This window comes from Amphibalanus amphitrite, unplaced genomic scaffold, assembly GCF_019059575.1.
Source record: "Amphibalanus amphitrite isolate SeventyFive unplaced genomic scaffold, NRLGWU_Aamphi_draft 000367F_arrow, whole genome shotgun sequence".
In the NCBI taxonomy this organism is placed as follows: Eukaryota; Metazoa; Arthropoda; class Thecostraca; order Balanomorpha; family Balanidae; genus Amphibalanus; species Amphibalanus amphitrite.
The window spans coordinates 493,724-512,800 of NW_024881861.1; the positions used below are offsets into that span (position 1 = coordinate 493,724).

General features: G+C 51.0%; 2 protein-coding genes across 3 annotated transcripts in view; one reads left to right on the plus strand and one right to left on the minus strand.

Annotated features, from left to right (window-relative positions):
* LOC122389662 overlaps nucleotides 1–19,077 on the minus strand; it is a 19,581-nt gene continuing 504 nt past the window's right edge. Inside the window, exons 2-11 of one of the 2 annotated variants that reach the window (XM_043381892.1) lie at nucleotides 7,716–7,792; nucleotides 6,999–7,079; nucleotides 6,485–6,631; nucleotides 5,817–5,938; nucleotides 4,813–5,085; nucleotides 3,791–4,140; nucleotides 3,487–3,665; nucleotides 2,649–2,905; nucleotides 1,802–1,955; nucleotides 1–1,183 (exon numbers count right to left, since the gene is read on the minus strand). In XM_043381892.1, coding sequence (XP_043237827.1) covers nucleotides 371–1,183; nucleotides 1,802–1,955; nucleotides 2,649–2,905; nucleotides 3,487–3,665; nucleotides 3,791–4,140; nucleotides 4,813–5,085; nucleotides 5,817–5,938; nucleotides 6,485–6,631; nucleotides 6,999–7,079; nucleotides 7,716–7,727 — 2,388 coding nt within the window. In that variant the 5' untranslated portion in view covers nucleotides 7,728–7,792 and the 3' untranslated portion in view covers nucleotides 1–370. Of the gene's footprint in view, nucleotides 1,184–1,801; nucleotides 1,956–2,648; nucleotides 2,906–3,486; nucleotides 3,666–3,790; nucleotides 4,141–4,812; nucleotides 5,086–5,816; nucleotides 5,939–6,484; nucleotides 6,632–6,998; nucleotides 7,080–7,715; nucleotides 7,923–19,077 lie in introns of those variants that run through there. The other variant, XM_043381891.1, reaches the window with a different exon arrangement.
* LOC122389661 overlaps nucleotides 9,023–19,077 on the plus strand; it is a 26,382-nt gene continuing 16,327 nt past the window's right edge. Inside the window, exons 1-6 of the mRNA XM_043381890.1 lie at nucleotides 9,023–9,418; nucleotides 10,904–11,645; nucleotides 11,913–13,015; nucleotides 13,277–13,483; nucleotides 15,585–15,703; nucleotides 16,028–16,255. Coding sequence (XP_043237825.1) covers nucleotides 9,307–9,418; nucleotides 10,904–11,645; nucleotides 11,913–13,015; nucleotides 13,277–13,483; nucleotides 15,585–15,703; nucleotides 16,028–16,255 — 2,511 coding nt within the window. The 5' untranslated portion in view covers nucleotides 9,023–9,306. The remainder of the gene's footprint in view (nucleotides 9,419–10,903; nucleotides 11,646–11,912; nucleotides 13,016–13,276; nucleotides 13,484–15,584; nucleotides 15,704–16,027; nucleotides 16,256–19,077) is intronic.

Genomic DNA, 19,077 nt, shown 5'->3' on the forward strand with positions numbered 1-19,077 from the left:
TCTAAACACATTTTTATTCATGTTTCACATGAACAATCATCGCTAATCCATGCGGGCATTAACGACAAAACACAAACGTTTGCAGTACTCCTGCGGCAAACAAAAAGGCACACACAACGACACTAGAAGAGAATATTTTCACAGCAAGAAAATCACTTTTGGTACCTGAAACACATTTGTAGCGATTATTAACAGCACTTACCTCAGCACGCGCCGACACCACGTTGACAAACAGACGGCGTTACTGTTCATGTACAAAATAAGTTTGAACGCCAACTGTCGAGAAGTATTGGAAATATCCCTTCCGTCCCAACTTACCCCCCCCCCTGGCACCAACTTGCCCCGGTCACCCCCACTTCACCTCTATCACTCAGCGCCCCAGGGGGCGGTTCTGGTCAACACAGGTGGCCAGGCTGTGGGGCGCCGCCGACCGCCTGGCGGAGGCTGCCACGTAGCCGTGCTCCCCGGTGCGCGCGGAGCGGCACGGCCGTCCAGCGGGCCAGCGAGCGCGCCCCCGCACGTTGGTGCTGGTGCGACGGGCAGTGCTGGTCGGCTGGACCGGAATCTGGGTGGCGTTCCGCCGGCAGCCCTGCGCGCCTCCAAACTGGTGCAGAGCGGACTGGCGGCCAGCAGTGGGCAGCTGGCCCCACCTCTGCTGAAAGGCAGCGGCAGCCCTCTCCCAGGTGTCGTCCTGGACGACTGCCTCGCACATGAAGGCTGCCCACTCCTGGATGAACGCCACGGTTTGGCGTGTCCGGTCATCTGAGCGTCGCTGCTCAGCTCCACTGACAGCCGCCGCCGCAGCGGCGGGGTCCTCGAAGTCCATTGCGTCGTCGTCGTACTCCTCGGGACTCGGCGACGGCTGGGGCTGCGCGACTCCGGGGGCGCTGGCGGGCGTGGGGACAGGAGGTGACGAGGTGGACGGCTCGGCGACCAGAGGGTCGAACCAGTTGCCTGGCAGCTGCTGGCTGGTCCCCATGGCGATGTCCATCAAGGCCCTCCGCGTCTCCTTTGTCGCCGTCGCCTCCGGCACAGCGCCAGTCTGCTGCCGCACGGCTCGGAGGTGTTTGCAGCCGCCAGTCCGCCGGTTCATCCTGCAGGTGCAGGCGCCGACGTTCAGGTCCACCAGGTAGGTGATGCCGACCGACGTCAGCGACTTCACCTGATAGGTGAACTCCGTCACCTGTGGGAGGGGCAACACATAAAATCCTGTAAAATTCGTATGTACAGTCTGTCTTAAAAGTACCGCGCAAAGTGACGGTGGATCCATCAAGCCTTACTGAAGAAAGGCCTGCTTTACTTTGAAAGTCACCGAACCAATTGACCTGGGGACTGGACGAGAATATCAATTGCTTTGATGACTCAAATTGAGCAGGCCCTTCCTCGGTCAGGCTTGATGGATCCACCGTTGCTTTTTCGCGGACTTTTAAGACAGACTGTACAACATAAACTGACGGACGGTTACTTGTACGAAAATCCGAACCTGTTCATTCGCCCCAGTACTGTCAGCTTGGCCTTTTAAAACAGACCCCCAAAGGGAAAAAAGAAGAAACAAGAAAAAACGCGAAACGAGTCACGAGATGTGGCACACAGCGCCAACACCACGCGGCCCTACAGTGGCACAGCGGTACAGTGACAGACTCTTGTGTGTGAATGCACAGCAATGTGGTTTATTGGTGCTTAGGGGTGCGCCGATTGCATTGGTCACTTTGCACAGCCATGTGGCAGTACGGGTGGGACCAGCATTGGAAAACGAGCTGTCTTATGTGACCTCAATCAGTTCTCGTGTCATGCAAAATACCTGCGTCACAGTGCCCGTTTCTTGGCTGGTGCCGCCGCGGACCGGTGCCGCCCGCTGCCGGCCGTTGGCCACGTCGCACGCCCTCCTGGCGTAGTGCTTGCTGAGCTGGACCGTGACGAAATCAAACAGCTGCAGCAGGTTGAACGCCCGAGTCCTGGAAAAACAGCGCGTGTCAAGCGAATATTTCAACAATTTCTTTGCAGCTATAATTAACGGTAGACTGCCATCGTATGGACACAATAAGGCTTTCAGAAGAGCAGCCAAAAGCACAACTAACAATTTCACAACCTACCCGAAATGCGAAAGTTTGTTTTTCTTCCACATGTAGGGTTAACAGAAATGTAAAACCGTGATATTCACAAGTTAATCCGTGTTAATCCATGAAAGTCACAAGTTAGTAATTAACGTCTTTGACGAAGGGATGTATGGTCCAATTCCGTTTCGGGGGCTTCAGGCTCTGAACTTTGGCAGACACTGGGGAGAATTGCACAGTCCTAGGGATTTTGATGGTGTTTTCGAGAACATTTTACCGGCTAACTCTCAGCCCTCCGACCTATATTGAAAGGAAAACTACTCCCCTGCTTTGGCTTTTTTTCCAATTATTTGTCTTTATTAATTGGAATTTGTCTGTAACTGCAACTTTGACATTTCTTCAACATTTGCCACTTTTGGGCAACCTTACAACTTGAAATATTTTAAAATAGTAATGAATCTATCGCAATACCTCCGGTCACCGAAACAGTTTTACAATCAACTTTAGTTAAAAGACAGGTTTGTCTATGAACGCCAGGTTAACTGTTTTATTTATTGAACCGCAATTAGGTGAAACATATGAATAAAGACTGACCTGTAGAGGACAGAGTCTTTGAGGACTCTGAAGGCGGACTCTACGATGTTGTTCGTGTTGTGTCCCCGGGTGGGGACATCCGTGCGGAGACACAGCGCCCACTCTTGACGGCGGGCAGCGAAACCCTGCAGGTACTGGTCCAGCAGTGGGTAGCGCTCGCCCCACTCGGTAGCCACCAGCTCCATCGTCGTCGCTATCTCCGCCTCATTGTTGGCGTACACGAGCTGTTTGGCTAGTGCCATGATAGCCTGCCTGTGCTGGAAGAAAATGCACAATTTAACTGGTATCCGAGTGTGGGAGGCGGGAGGGGTGAAGGGTGAAGGGTGAAGGTAAATGTAAATATAGGGGGTGTTTGAGATGAAATTAATCAAACTCATTTACGTTCTTTTACAGCTTTTAGACCAGTATCACTGCATGTCTATTCCTGACTGCCAGCCTATGCCTGTCTAGTCTATGCCTGACTGCCTGCCTATGCCTGCCTCTGCCCAGCTGTCTGCCTGCCTCTCTCTCTCTCTCTCTCTCTCTCTCTCTCTCTCTCTCTCTCTCTCTCTCTCTCTCTCTCTCTCTCTCTCTCTCTCTCTCTCTCTCTCTCTCTCTCTCTCTCTCTCTCTCTCTCTCTCTCTCTCTCTCTCTCTCTCTCTCTCTCTCTCTCTCTCTCTCTCTCTCTCTCTCTCTCTCTCTCTCTCTCTCTCTCTCCCTCCCTCTCTCTATGTCTCTGTCTCTTTCTCTGCCTCCCTCTCTCTCCCTCTCTCTCTCTCTCTCTCTCTCTCTGTGTTTCTCAAAAAGGGGTAATTAGACAAAAATGAACGGAAATTCATTCCCAGTAGAAACTACTCACTTGCTTGTCGATGCCATGTTTGCCGTTGTGAAGCCATCGCCAGACGGCCTGCAGCACGTGAAACGTGCACAGCAGGAGCCGCGCCTCAGGCCACACCGCCGACAGCGCGTTCCGCTCGGCCTGACAGTCGTCCGTCATGAAGCACAGAGGGCCGCGCCTTCCACGCCCGCCAAAGGCGCCTGTCAAAGAAGCATTCTCGGTCAAACACGATATTGGATTTTATACACCAATGCACAACTGACTGGACAATTCAGAGTTTAGCCGCCAGATATGGGAATTCATGGCAAATGTAGGTATATCGTACCGTCTGGTAAAATCCCGACGAGCAGCCGGAAGGCTTTGTCCACCACGGCCTCGGTCTCCGAGGTGGAGACGATGACACCGAGAGGCAGACCACCGGCCGGGCTCCAGCACATCAGCAGGAAGACGCGCTGGCCGTGCCGGTCCATCCCTCCTGAGGCGTCGACGAAGACCACCTCTCCCGCGTCGGGGAGCGTGTGGACGCGCTCCATCAGCGGCGTCACCGCCGCGATCACCGTCTCGCCGTCCTCGACTGAGACCGCCGTGCGGACGTCCTTCATGTGGCGGATGAGGTCCATGGTCTCCTCCTGGGTCGAGGCTGGGTAACGCTCCCGACAGTGCTTGTAGTACAGGCTGAAAACACATTGCATTGTCAATTGACTTCCAGCTGCAAGTGGTGGTCAGTTTCATTTTGTGATAAAATACCGATTGCATAACAGTGTACTTATGGTTAAGCTTCAGCTGTCCCACTTGTTCCTGATTCGTCCTAATCAAAATATAGCTTACCCCTCAGCGCATTGAATTACACAAATCCAAGGTGAAAATAATGTTAACCTGCGCTGGGCCGGAAGGGGGGCGTCTAGACGCCATTCCCCTTCAGGTTTTTCACGAAAAGCAGGAAAACGGAAATGACCCTGACACATAGGCGTACGTAATATGATTATCGATAGCTTTTACTAAACCAGAGTGCATTTATCGCAGCGTAAAATGTTGCGAGTTTTTAGCACAACACAATTCATAGATAACAGTAGAACTGGATGTGACACGAAAACAGGCAGATTGCAATAGGGGACCCAAAAATTGTCAATGGCCAGATCAGTCTCGGATCGCAACCACATATCCCAGACATGCGGCCTTCTTTTCTGAGTAGCCCTATCATCTCTGCTCCGTGTAACGATCAATTGCATCTCATATATGAGAATCATGTGTAACTTTATAGGGAAAGTCTTATTATTTCAGATACTGTCCCTACAGACTTGCTAACTTGTGGCAGTGTGGCTTTGCATCAAGCTGTTAAAAACTTACTAGTAGACGGCCATCCGATCTGGGACAATGGCTCGGTCTGCGGCCACCGACGGGTAGGCGCTCCCATGCTCCTCCTGAAGCTGTAGTTTCAGGGTCTCCAGCGCCGTGGAGGGCGAGTGGTGGTGCTGGAACAGCTCCATCAGCCGGGCCTTCGTCAGCTCAGAGACGCGTCGATGTCTCAGAGCGGCAGCGTTGTCCACGGCGTGGTTGTGGGGCTTCTTGTTACATGTCACCCGTAGCTCGTAAGCCGCGCATGGGTCTGTAGACCTATTCCTGGAAAGGGAGGATTCGTCAACAAATATAAAAAAACACGAGACGATGGTGTTATTCAGAAGAAATTCCGCTCCTTCCACGCACTTTTATAGGGTACCAGCAAGAAACCTTTTGAGGCAAGGAACGAGCGAGGTGAAATGTTTCGGATTATCACCGTTTTTAGTTTTCTGAGCCAAGATTGGCACAACTAAGAAAGATAGCGACTTGATATCTTTTCGGCAGCGAACTCCTTCATCAAATATGTAGTTTTTTTTTCAATTGCGGTTGATCGTTTGATCAACTAAGGCGTTTGTAAAAAGCAGGGCTGCGGAGTCGGAGTCGGAGTCGGTCGGAGTCAACAGTTTTGGTCGGAGTCGGAGTCGATCTTTTTTCTTGGCCAGAGTCGATAAGATTTTACCGACTCCGGCCATGTAGTCCGAAAATCGCCTTTCATCAAGTGAAATTGTTGTCTGGTGAAAGCAAAATGGCAATTATCCCGATGATCCAAAGTGGTCAGACAACAAAATCGACCTACGATTTTGATCAGCCTTTTCTTTTCTCCCGAAGTTCACGTCTCTGCACTGGTTCGGTGAACCAAAGGACCAAATAAATGCTTTCCAGAACTAATAGGTCGGAGTCGGAGTCAGAGTCGATTTTGTGAGGCCGGAGTCGGAGTCGGAGTTGGCTAAAGTTGGGTCGACTCCGCAGCCCTGGTAAAAGGTGCCAATGACAAAAGACGGTGAGAAACTTGCCGTTTTGGAATGTTGGCGACAGTCACTTTCAGGCGCAGGGGGCACCCGGTGTCCTTGGCGGATTGGTTTTTCCTCGGACGACTCGGCTTTTCTGGGACGTCGTGGTGACAACGAAGCCTGGCCTGAAAAAAAAAATTGACAACATTAACAAAAGTGATGAAATCAATTGCCACTCATTAGTCCGTCATTTAAATGAGGATGAAAGTTTCTCGATTTAAAAACGTTACCTTTTTAACTGACCCTGATCATGGTGTTTCATTAACCCGCACCTTCCTGCGATATAAAAGAGTAAAAGTTACTGGGTGCAGTGGCGCACCCAGGGAGGAGTCAGGGGGACAAAGGGGTCAGCTGACCCTCCCGAAATCTAGCGGGCCCGCTGGTAGGTGCCCGTCCAGTCCTCCGAGACACCCGGTATGACGGCTGGATGACTGGTCCTCAGTACGCGGCATCAAGCTGGGGATTCATGCAGCCAGCCCAGGCCGCCGGGCCCTCTGTCAGTAGACCCCGACAGGCTTTCATACGGCGGGTCTTTGCTGAACCCTCAGGAGGCTCTGCACCAGCAGAATTTTCCATTGGCGGGCCCAGGTCGAGTGCTCGGGCAAAAGTACCCCCCTGCCGAGCTTTACACGGCGAGCCCAAACTGGTATTTCATAAACTAAAGCTCTCACCCAGTACACCACCCTTTGGCCATTCGACATGGAGTCGTACGTCGTCAGGGTGATGTTGGCGGCCTCTTGGTACAGCTGAATCCACTGCAGGGCCGATTCCTTTGACGCCGGACATCGGTAGGCCACAGTGGTGCCCTCCATCAACTCCTGAAACGAAATAATGCAAGGTCTCACTGGGGTATTCTTGTCTGGGACCAATGCACGATCGTATTACCGTAATAGTCAGCTATAATGCAGATGACAAATACTTAGTGACAAGACGCGTTATATTCAAATACAGATCACCGCACACACCACTCATACCAATAATATTGTCATTCACAATTGATAAAACTTTGTTACCGAAGCCTGTGGGGAAAGTTGATAGTTCCATTTTAAAAATGGAAGTTTTCATTCATGAAATGATTGCAACATGGCTCAAACCAATTACATATAATATGTGTTACTGCAAATTGAAATTGCCATCATCGGCAATTGCTATTGCTTTAAGCAAATTGCTATATTTGATGCTCACCGGTTCCAGGTCAGGAATCATATCAAGCTTCTCGCACAAGATGTACTTGGCATCAGCCTTCCAGATTACTTGGAAGTGATCCTGTTGGAAGAAGGAATGTTCCATAAAGTTAGTGGCGGACTTGTACCTATTCAATATTTAATATCAATATAGTAACAATGGTTACACGACTCATAATCTTCACTTACAGCATTTCTTAAAAATTACCTATGTAAAGATTATAATTCTGCTGGTGATACCTATAGCCATGTGGGTAAATGTCAAGTTTAAGTCCTAAGCAGATTTCATGGATAATTTTTTCATATTCTTACATTATTTGGCCGGTACACATGGAGGTCCCCGCTTCAAAATTAGTTAATTTTGAATTTAGTGTTTCCGACCATTATTTGACATCCTGAATCCAAAAATGATACTTATATGTCTCGTAACTAAAGAAAAACATAATCAAACCTGAACTAACCTTACCTTTTCACCTATAACCTACCAATCTACTACCTACAAACCTACAATGCAACCTAAAACTTACAGCCTAACGTAACCTAAAACATAATTTTTTTGCTGTTACAGATTTGTATCAACAGCGTCACAGTTATAGTTAGGACCTAAACTTGACATATACCTGTATTTCTTGCGCCCTAACCCACAACAACAGCAACAACAACTGTATTTCTTGCAAAGAACATGCACCTAAAATGGAAATACTTATTAATCACCAACCTTTTCCAGCATCTTGAAGCATATATAGGCCTCCGCAATAAACGAGCAAACATGAGACACGAAAAAGGCGCTTTGGATTAAAAGGCGCGCCAGTGGCATCGGAAGAGCTGCCAGATCGGCTGAAATCCCTAGCGCGATTTCGCTTTTTTCCAAGGTGCCTAGAATTCCTCTAGGAATGGCTGAGCCCTATGGTGAATTCAAAATACGCTGCAGGAGCGACGGGAACAGACCCATAGACAGATATGACGCAGCTAATACGTTTAGGCGCTATTATTTCCTTAGCGCTGTTCGGCAGCCGGCTATTTTGTGTGCAGGGTATGACGTATTTCGCGAGCCGACGTCACAGGCGGTGACGTCGGCTCGCGCGCGAGCCGAGCGCCAACGACAAACTAACGGGAACCCTCGGACACCCTCGGGGCATAAACCGCGGAGCAGCATATTGAGCGAGTGTTATTAGGAAAATTCATATATTTTCGTTTCTCAAATGATAATCAGGGTGTCTCTTACCTTTTTACATATCATTTAGGCTTACCTAACACTTCAGTTGCCAGATATCTGCAATTTATTCAAGCGAAGGTATTTTCAGTAAATATCAATGGTATAGACCGAAATCTTTTGGATAAAAACTCCAACCAACAGAAATAAAATAACTTAATTTATTCCAACCATTTCCTCCAAATAAACAACATAAAAACTCACTTTTACACACATCATTCATAATAAAGCATACTAACACGCCGCTTTTGACAATTGCGGCGTCGAGTGGCGCGCTGCTAGCGCTCTTTTTCGATCGCAGAGACCCTGCACGCGCGCGAGCACACTACGTCACGTCCGGGGGGCACAGGTATATGAAAAATCGCAGTGACGTAACACTTTTCTCGCTTCTCATTGGTCAATAGCCCGTTGCCGGGGTAACGTGCACGTATGTGAGCGCGGGCTAGAGTACTAGCCGGCCGCCGATCAGGGCTCTTATTTTTTTGTTACTTTTATCAATGACGTAATTTCAATCCAGAGTTACTAATTGGTGTACCTTCTTTACTAGGTAATGAACTCACAAAAAAACTTTGAACTTTTTACGTTACTAGTTAAATGGACCAATACATATTTATTGGAATTTAACAAAAAAAAAAGCATTGACATTGCAACTGACAACACAAGAAGAGTTCATTTCTTGAGTTCTTGTGACGTCATATTTATAATATCTTTTAATTCGTCCGACTAACAACGGACACTGATGATAGCAATGCAAAGAAATATGATTCATAATTTTCCAACTACCCAGATCAAGATACGCATTCACGGCATTCACGGGTCTTTCCAGTTCACGGTCATAGACTCATAGATACGATTCCAGTTGCGTTCCAGTGAAAGTTAGGGTTGGGTTGGGTTTAGGGTTCCTGGCACACATAATTGTCCCAGTGAATCAGTCTGGGTAATATGCTTTGACTGACAGCCATGGTGGCCAGTTCAAGTTTTGAAGTCTACTGTGCTGAGATAATGAGATTAGACGTCAACGTGCCAAGCTGCATAATTGTATCTTGAAAGTACTGAATGCTATAAGAGATCATTGACATATTTTGTCAAATCAATTATGGAAGGAAGGAATCAAGCTGAAGTAAAGGAACGACTGTTTTCTGAGTTCATACCCTTAGACATTGATGCCACAGTCATTGAACTTGTCATTGATGGGCTGAACTGCAATGGTAAGATACTGTATCTTTCTAAGATATGTATTTTTTTTAAAGGTTTAAGTTATAACTTCTTACCAAGACTAAGACAGAAGTGTTGAGTTTGTATTTTATCAAATATATTGATTTTTTAGTTGTATTTGCCTTGATTTGCTTGATAGAAATAATTGGAAGATTCATTTTGATCTCTGGTATCAATATGTACCTACCCAAATTTGAACTTGGCTGTTATGCTAAGCTGTGATGCTTCTGAACAAGATCTACCCAGGGGTACAGATGCAAGTTGCAACCTTCCAGCTTTGTTGGCTTGTTAGTGTCCTGCCTAGCTCAACATGTCACCAACTAAATGTTCTATATTTTTTTTCTTGCCTGAGGGGTGTTCACGGGCACCGCACACTGCTGCGTGCGGTGTGTGCGGTGCGTCCAGCAGGCGTGGGGGTAGGGGATGGGTAGGCGGCTCTGACGTCACGGCTGCGTGCGGTGGACGGTCCGCTGTGGCCGGTCCCGACCGGCCACAGCGGTCGCGGTGACGGAATGCTGACGTAGGGACGCAGTGGGCGGAGCTTGGAGGCTGTGTGCGGTCCAACCGCACACAGGGCCCGTGAACAGCCCTCTGTATTCCTTATTTTGTCCATTGTTCATATCCTAGCTGTTGTGACTACATAATTTGTTGAGTTGTTTTATAATAATGCTTGCATTATATGAAATATGAATGAATGAATTGGAATTTAACTTAAAAGAAATTGAGCAAGTTTGATCGTAAATGAGGAAGGTAAATCGGTATTTAGGTAAATCTTCAAATATGTATAGCTATATCACTAGTAAGAATTGGAACTTTTCATAGAAATGAATATTTGACACATGCAGGGAATTATAAGATTTTATACTTCAATTATTTATTTTAAGCTTGATAGTTGATACAGTCAACCATTCAGTGAATATCTCCTATACTTATTGCATAAGGATCCTTCACTGACCCTGCTGAATGCTAAAAAAAAAACAAATTATTCATATAAAACTCATATACCTAATTCAGTTTTAAGCCAAAAGCTATACACAGTAGTTACTAGTACTCATTCCCATTATGTGTGAATATTGCAGTTGCTGCTGCATTTTAATGCAGCTGATAAGTATTAAATTGCATAGATAGTAGATACAAATAAAAAGCAAAACATAGACTGAGTTTGTGTTTCATCAACAGTTATTTTTATAAGTGACATTGACCCTGGACTTTTGACTTATTCCACCAAAGAAATTTCAAAACTTCTAACACTTTGGGTTTGTGCTTTATTCAGATCATAGCCTGTTGAAATCGAATATAAATAATCAAATAGGTATGCACTTTTTGACAGAATTAACTGGTAATAATTTATCAACACCTGTAGTTGATGAGCAGTGCCCAGACAGTGCTGATATCTATGACATCCCCCATGGTGACTGCCATGTGACATATTCCTGGTTATGTTATGATTTATTTGCAGCTGTTTCTGTCCGTTTCAGAGGAGGAGTGTCGCCGCCAGCTCAGCGCCATGACGTCCAATCGGCGCGGCCGTGAGTGGCGCCGGACCGTGCACCCACAGGCGGGCGTCAACCGCAGTCCGACCACCTCCGGGAGCGACCACAGTCCGGCCTCGCCCAGATCGGGCGGCTCGCGCGCGGCGCCGGCCCGCGGCCGCGGCTACGGCGGCGCCGTGGCGCGCGCCCCGCCGCCCGTACCGGCGCCCCGGCGGCCGCCGCCGCCGCCCGCCCTCCAGGACACCAGCAGCTTCTCCACGCCGCTGCAGCAGAAGCTGGCCGCCGGTGTGCGGCTGCTGGTGCTGATGCGCGGCCTGCCCGGCAGCGGCAAGACGACGCTGGCCAAGCAGCTGGCCGGCCGCGACGGCCTAGTGGTGAGCGCAGACGACTACTTTGTCAATAGCCGAGGGCAGTACGTGTTCAACCCGGCGAAACTGAGCGAGGCGCACGAGTGGTGTCGACAGCAGGCGCGGGCCGCCATGCGCCGCGGCCGGACGCCCGTCGTAGTGGATAACACCAACACGCAGGCCTGGGAGATGCAGCCCTACGTGAAACTGGCGGTCGAGCTCGACTACTACGTGGAGTATGCCGAGCCGACCACGCCGTGGCGCCATGACCCGCGCCTGCTGTCAAAGCGCAGCGTGCATAGCGTCCCCGAGAGAAACATCGAGAGAATGATGTTACGCTTCGAGAGCTCGGATCGGCTCACAGTTGTCGCTCTGTACGGGTGAGTGCGGTAGGGAAAAGGGCGGGTATCCGAGAATATGTTAGCAGATTTTAATATCTGAGGAGGGTTGCTATATAATTTACTATCTGAATTTCGGAAGAACAAATTTATCCAATGGATGGATGTCATGCTCTGCATAACTCAATATTCGTTTTATCTGACTGTCTTTGTGTTGTGCATAAGCATCTGTTTTAGTCGCCTGTTTGGTGGATGGTAGAAAGTAGACTCTCCACAGTCTTACTAACTACCTCCTTTATTTCTTTACAGGACGATTGGTGAGGTGCCGAAGCCGTGGCCGCCTCCCGTCGCTCCAGATAATATTCTGCCGGCGATGGACACGGCGGCTTCCCTGCAGCGCTCGGTGGCGCCGGCCGCCCCCGTCCCCGCCCCCGCCCCCGCCCGTGCCGCGGTGCCGCCGCCGCCGCCGGCGCCCGCTCCGATCCCTGCTCCAGCGACACCCCCGAGACCAAAGGAAATCACCATGGAAGACATGGCGTCCGCCTTGAACAAGCTCAACTGGGCGCAGGCGGGCGCTGAAGCGACCGAGCGTGTGTGGAGCTCCGCCGCCGCCGAGCCTGCTGTACAGAGCGGGACGGCCGTGGCGCTGTCGGCCGTCTTTGGCTCTGTCGTAGCGCGGGAGTCGGCCGAGGCTGGCTGTCAGACGGGCGGCGGCGGCGGCCGGACGGTCAGCCCTCGGCCGTGGCGCCCGGCGCCGGCCACCGCGGACGGCCCCCCGCCGCTGACCGTGCCCCTGCACCGCGGCACCATGACGTCTCCGCCGCCTGAATCGGTCGACCATCAGCTGGACGGCCTCACCGACCTGTTCCCCACCGTGCCAGCGGCCAACCTGCAGCACATCCTGGACCAGTGCGGCGGCGACGTGGACTGGGCCATCAGCGTGCTGCTCGAGACGGACCTCGAGTCGCTGCAGAACATGGAGCCTCCGCGTGCCGAGGACGGTGCTGCAGCCCCGGCGGAGACGGGGGCAGAGCAACAAGATGTGGGCGACGTAGCAGAAGCGGCCGCCGGACTGGAGACGATGACCCCGCCTCCGCCTTCGGTGGTCGCTCAGGGCGCGCGGCCCAAACAGCCGCTGCAGCTGAGTCGCCAGCTGTCGAGTGACAGCGAGCCAGACGTCATCGTGGAGGACCTGAGCGGCGCGTCATCGGATGACGAGCGCCCGCCGCCGCCGCGCGCTGCTGCTGGTGCCGCCGGTGGCGCGTCGTCATCGTCGAGCTCGTCGAACGGCTCGCCGCTGATGGCTCGCCGTCGCGCCGTATCGGCCGGCGAGCTGAAGCTGCAGCTCACTCCGCGGCTGGCCTACCAGCTGCAGGAGCTGTTCGGACCGACCAAGTTCGGCGTCAGATCCGGTGAGTGACGCGCTGATTGCTGGCTTGTTGAGGAGTGAGGTGGGGAGGGATGCCACTCCTAGCTGGGTAGGGTTATCCTGGACTGCCTAGGTATAATATGGTAAATTAGATGGTCATTTAGACATTGATGTCCATAACTTCCATGCAATTGTTGTTTTTGTATCTGTTTCTGGCGTTCGTATTTGATATCTTAGATTGCTTATTAGGCGTTTTTATCGTAAGATTCCGCAATTTTGACCGTGTCCCCCTTCCTCTGTTCAGAGGCGCAGCTGGCCGAGCTGCCGGCCAGTGAGCTGGCCATCCACCTGCCACTGGAGGTGGCCAGCAGTCTGCACCGCTGCTGGACGGCCGACGCCGAGGCCGCGTTCGACGCCGAGCAGCGCTCGTTCGACGAGCTGGGTGCCAGTCTGAAGGAGCATCTCGATAGGCAGAGGGAGGAGGAAGAGCGCAAAGCTCTGCTGAAGAATGGTGAGTTGGCGTCGCTGGATGGAGTACGGGGTAAAAAGCCGCATGTGACACGCTGAGTACCTTCAGATATTGTATCGATAATTTGTTCGTTCTTGTCTACACCTTTTATCAGTTTATTTCGGTACGTACGCGTCCATTTTAGACCTAGCGGATTCTTTGTAGACATACCGCAAAGCTATTTATCAGTATAGCATTGCATGTCGGCTGTTTATAGCGGTGATCGGCATTAAAGCATTTAATTTCGGCGCAGCAGCAAAAGACGCCCGGTTTCGGCGTGTCCGCATTGTATTTCGGCGATGCTGCTGGAGATTGGAGACGGCCGCACGATATTTAGAACAGCAGCAACCAAATTCGGCGATATTCATTTAATTGCGGCGGTTATTTGGAGGCAGGGAGAGACTTCTCGCTTACAAAATGAACTTGTTGGAGCATTGTTATTAAGTCAAACGTGTTAAAGGTGTTTACTGTTGCCACTGTCTCAATGTCTGGACTTGTGCATGCCTCCGGCCCTCCACCCTCTCCTTTATGGCCGATTATTCCATTCGCATTCGCCAGCGATGAGAATGATTTCATGTCCGTGCTTTCTGTGGGTTAAACAAAACATTAACTTTTATAAAGTACGTACTAACATCACTGCAGAGGTACCTACCTGCTTAAAACGAAGACGGCGGAGAACAAAGCCAGACCGACAGGGTATGCGACTACTGAACTTTGACCTCGCCCGTGCGCCGGAGACGCCCGGTGTCGTCGCGCGGTTGTTCAAAGGATGCGCCGAGCACCAGATGGACAGTCAGACGCTGTTTGATATGTGTGTGTGGGGGGGGGGGGGGGGTGGCGGGGGCGAAGAAAGATACACCTGCCGCAGCTGCGAGTCTTTTCCATGGGACGGGTTAGACTGTCGGCGCTAAGCCTTTGGTGGTGTTCATGGGGGACGGTGGAGCGGGGTGAGGAGAGACGTGGTGATACGATACGGAATGCTGAATTTATTTTCGTGTCCCTTTGCACACAGTAGGCGAGGGATGTTTGATGTTTCACGCAGGCATGGTTGATCAATAGATCATAACAGGAAGACGTGCGACGATAACCAGTTGGTAGGACTCATCCTGGTATGGTTGATATAATTGCGTTATGTGTGATTGGCATGGTGATTGGTTGTTTTCACGGTGAAGTAAAATAACACCTTCTGATGAAATGGGTTCATGTTTTGGGCAAAGTCTTGGCACACAGTGACAACAGCACAGACATGGCTCATTGAAAGAAAATCGGGGTTTGCCTCGAGTCCAACAACAATTGGCGTTTGCTTTGTCGATTGTCGTCCACCATGTGCGGACAGGAGCGGCCCGGGTAGTGTAATAAAAAACGAAACCAGCCCACTGATGTTATCTTTTAGGATAAGTAGTACTTACTCAATAAAGCTCATCAATTTTTCACATCAGAATTCAAAACGAGAAACAGCGAGACGGCCTTAGGTAGGTACTGTGACGCTAAACAAACCATGGCCTGCTTTTCTCCCCCTGAGAATGTCCCAAAGCCACAAAGCTGTATGACGATTCATTTGATGCTCAAGAAGCGTTCCTGAAAAAAATGAATCATCTGAGCGCCTCCAGTTACCCGCCGAAATTGAATGAACAGTGCCGAATTTGGTTGTTGCTGTTGCTAAATCGCGTGCGTTACCTCTAAACCTGTGCTGGCGCCGCCGATTCTACCTTGCGCTATCGCTGAAAATGGAGCGTTTTGCCGCTGTGCCGAAATTGAATGCTTTACCGCCGACTGCCTAACCTGCGCCGAGATAATATGCGATTCGTGCATATAATATTGCGGTATGTCTACACACATTTCGTTAGTTCTAAAATGGACGATTTCACACCGAATTTAACTGACAAAAGGACGTGTATAATCTCAGGTTCCAATGTCTTTAGGACCGGTATTTGTGATAATGTCTTTTCGGTTCTTCGCTGTGTAAATGCCTGTCTATCTTCTTTCGCACCATTTTCTGGACGCCCCCCAATAATCCTCATATTTGCCCGTTCTCCGTTTCCAATGTCTACCATCTGCCGCTGTTGTGGCCGCCACTGACCTCCCCACTCGTCTCGGTCTCCAGACGAGGAGATCGCCCGCCAGCTGCAGATGGAGGAGGACGGCCGACACGCGGCCGCCAGCCCCACGCCGCGGCTCCGGGAGATCATGGCTGAACAGCAGGCTGTACAACGTAGCGAACAGGTAGAACCTCCGTGTCTAGAACACAACGGTCAGAAGTAGTTTTACTAGCTTACCTTAGCCTATCTCGGTTGGCCCTTGTAGTATTTTTGTCCCACTCAGAGTGGCTGTATTTCTTGTCCTCAGGTGCTCAACTGAAGTGTTTGATAGAGATGTTTCACATGTGTTTTATCGATTAGCAAGCAAAGCGATAAAGGGATAGTTAATCGCCACTGTGCTAAATGCTTCCCCAGCTGCGCAGGAGACTTTACTTAGTGATGTATCACATCTAAGCGAGGATATTTTCACCCACTCGGCCGTCCCCTCTAACCTCCCACCGCTGCACAGGCGCAGAGCAGCTGGACGCCGGCCACCCAGGCCGACCGGCTGACCCGACAGCGACTGCGAGAGGAGTTTCCGGGGGTGGACGCCAGCTACCTGGATGAACTGCTCGACATGCACGAGGGCGACTACAAGCAGGTGCTGCGGGTGCTTCAGGGCACGCGCGGCGAGCGTCCGCTGCGCACCGCGTCCATCCGGGCGCCCTCGCCGCCGCCGCTGCCGCGACCCACTGCGGTGAGTCGACCGCCGCCCGCGCGCCGCGGAAAGTCCTGGTCGCCGCCGCAGACTAGACGCCGAAATGAGTGGCGGGGAAAACGCTGGAATGCAGCTAAGACGGAAACGCTGACGGAAAAGGTAAGGTGTGGGTGGGTGATACGGAAATGAATAGGATGGGAACAGCTGGGGCCGGAATATGCCTGGACATTACTGGAATAATGAGGTAAAATGATGGTAAGGTTGCAGACATGTGCATGGATCTGCAAAAATTGGATCTGGGATCCATTCCATCACAGACCTATGCCATCATAGACCACTGTATGCCAGCATACAGAGGTCTATGATTCCGTATTTCTTAATCCTCAGTTGAAGACGGGGCTCATAGATTCAACTTCCACATGGTTTGCACAAGCCGATGTTTCTGTTTATGCATGTTTGCTGTTTATGCAAGTTCTTACGTCAAGTGTTCGTAATTCATACGTGTGTGACACTTTGAGGTATAATCATCCAGGATCAGTGAATAGAATATGATGAGCCACACCAATCCTACTATGCATTTCAGACCCCATGAGACCCTGTTTTTCGGCGATAATTTATTTAATATTTATCCAATTGGCTTCAAATTTTCGCAAAACACATTTCAGCTCAAGCGCCAATTTTCGCTAATTTGGTCTCTTAACAAAATATCAATTGTTAGGGTACTTGTCGTTGCCTCGTAATGTTAAAATCAGCTCCGTAAATTCGTCAGTTGAGTAGAGGCTATCCGTACGTAGGCGTGACGTCACAGGCACGTGACCATTAAGCTCCGCCCTCCCTCCCGGCGGACGGAGCGGTGACCTTGGCCGGTCAGTCGGATGCAGGGAGGCACCGGTTCTGACGTCACACGAAAATATCAGTCGGCTGGTTGTGGCACCGCCCCCTGCCGGCGCGACTGTGCTGCCACCTAGCTAAGCCTAGTCAGCCTAGGACGGGACGGTTTTACTTTTTCTCGTCGAGTGGGGCAGCTTGCGACGACACTCGGTCGACATAGCTGTGCTGCAACATACCCCAGGTTCGGAGTCTCTCGGACGGCCAATCCTGTTCCATAACTACAGCTAAGTCCCCGCTGACCTTAACCAGGATTGGCCGGACGACGTTGAATCTTCGTAGTTCGAGAGACACCGAACCCGCGGATAGTCTGTCGAAGCCTTGGCGGCTGAAGAAAGGCTAGACATATCTCACTTGATTTTTGCGTGGCTAGCCTCGCTTCTGTAGTTTTGCTTCACAGCATTCCACGTCCTATTGAGTTTCCGGTTGCGTAGTACACGACCACGTTCAGAAACTTGATGTCTTTTAGATACATCACGCAATGACAAACTTTTGGCAGCATTTACATTTGTTGCCTGCATATTTTGGTGAGAAAAAATCACTATCGCAGTAGTACAATCAAGACATACCACAAAGGATCAGAGCTAAAGCAGCGTTATTAACCAAAAGTGTATTGCATTGATCACCAGCATGTTCGTAAAATAAAATACATCACGAATAAAGATGACAACCAAGCCGGACCAGGACACTTATAACAAACATGAACGCTAAAGTGGCAACACAAATGAAAGAGAGAAGATGAATCTGCCCTTCGCAATCGTCAACCTAAAATAAAACTTCAAATATACAACAGACTTCTGTGCATTAAAAGAACATGAATATACTCGCTTTGTCGTCGACACATAATGGGAACATCCTGCCGGTCCAGCCAAACAGCGCGCCCGCCTTCGAGTAGGAAATAGCAGCGGCCGCAGAAGTGGCCAACAGATACATTGTTCGTCACGCCACCTGCACTGGAACGTACCAGCTATTTAATCGTGAAATGTAGCTAGCCATCCAAAAATGTTGCACTACACCAGCACTACCGCACAGTTAGCAGATAGGTACGGACCGCAGGTCCTGGTCTCTGTCTCTTCCGAGTACGGTCTCCGGACCGGTGACCAGCGCCACCATCTCCGCGCGGTAGCTGTAGCACAGCTCTCCGGCCGGGGCCCGCAGTTCCTCGATCTCTTCGTCCAGCCAGACCAGCACGGCTCCCGCCCAGCGCCTGAAGACTCCGCCCTCCACAGATCCGTCGTCCAAAGCCGGACAGCACACAGGGGCAGGAACGCGAGGTGCAGCGTAGCCACGCTTTCCCTTTCCGCCGCCGTGGCCCCAGCCCGGATCGGGCACACGTCCAACCGGAAGATGACGCCAGCCGTCTGTTGCCACGGTGGGATTCTCGCTCTCGCCCAGGCCTGGCAGCCTCGCAATCTCCAGCCTCGGACCGAAGGCAGGCGCGCCGGTGCCGAGGCCTCGGCGGTCGCGCGCAGGGGGTCCCCTGATGGCAGACCCAGCGCCCTCCCCAGCAGCCTGGCAGCCGGCGTCCAGCTTCTCTCCTCCATCGGAGAAAGTCGGGCTCCCGCCATTAGTCCGTGGCACGGTGTTGAGCGCGGACACAGGTGATGATGCGGCCGCCTCCCGCAGTCCTCGCTCCAGGAGATTCACGTGCGAGGGGGCGGCCGCCGGCAGCCACGCGACGGCAGCGTGTTCGAGCGCCCCTCGGACGTAACCGATTGACCACCGTACTAAGGGCACCCTCGTCCAGGCCCCAGCTATTCAACCAGGTCGACGGCGCCGTAGCCGTCAGAACCTGGTGATCACTCGAGCCACGCCACAGAGCTCACGCCTCAAAGCGGTTGGCTCTCCGGTTCTCGGCATCCGGCATCCGCAGTGATTTGGCGTAGCCAGGACACGTGAGATGCTGGCCTCAGTCATAACCGGAAAGCCTGTAAAAAAAAACAATATGTGATTGACAAATGGAAATATATTGT